The sequence below is a fragment of the Anarrhichthys ocellatus genome, unplaced genomic scaffold (assembly GCF_004355925.1).
Source record: "Anarrhichthys ocellatus isolate YVR2014 unplaced genomic scaffold, GSC_Weel_1.0 scaffold7425, whole genome shotgun sequence".
In the NCBI taxonomy this organism is placed as follows: Eukaryota; Metazoa; Chordata; class Actinopteri; order Perciformes; family Anarhichadidae; genus Anarrhichthys; species Anarrhichthys ocellatus.
The window spans coordinates 1-337 of NW_022287399.1; the positions used below are offsets into that span (position 1 = coordinate 1).

A 337-nucleotide genomic window follows, 5' to 3' on the forward strand; every position below is an offset into this window, starting at 1 on the left:
TGTGTGTGTGTGTGTGTGTGTGTGTGTGTGTGTGTGTGTACTACAGGTGGAGATGGGACCCTTTAAACACACAGTAGATGATGGTCTGGATGTCCGTAAAGCAGCCTTTGAGTGTATGTACACTCTGCTGGACGGTTGTCTGGAGGGTCTGGACGTCCTTCAGTTCCTGGACCACGTGGAGGAGGGACTCAAAGACCACTACGACATCAGGGTGGGTCTGAAACACACAACAGCTCACATCATCTTCATCACATTAAAACACTCACAACTCATCAACAACCAGCTGTTACAGTTACAATCAGAGGTGGAAAGTAACTAAAAGTACTGTGCTTCAGTA

At 47.2% G+C, this 337-nt stretch overlaps 1 protein-coding gene across 1 annotated transcript in view; it reads left to right on the forward strand.

Moving 5' to 3' along the window:
* Positions 1-53: 53 nt before the first annotated feature.
* Positions 54-337, forward strand: part of LOC116380503 (cullin-associated NEDD8-dissociated protein 2-like) — a 1,851-nt gene continuing 1,567 nt past the window's right edge. The window contains exon 1 of the mRNA XM_031842407.1: positions 54-211. Coding sequence (XP_031698267.1) covers positions 116-211 — 96 coding nt within the window. The 5' untranslated portion in view covers positions 54-115. The remainder of the gene's footprint in view (positions 212-337) is intronic.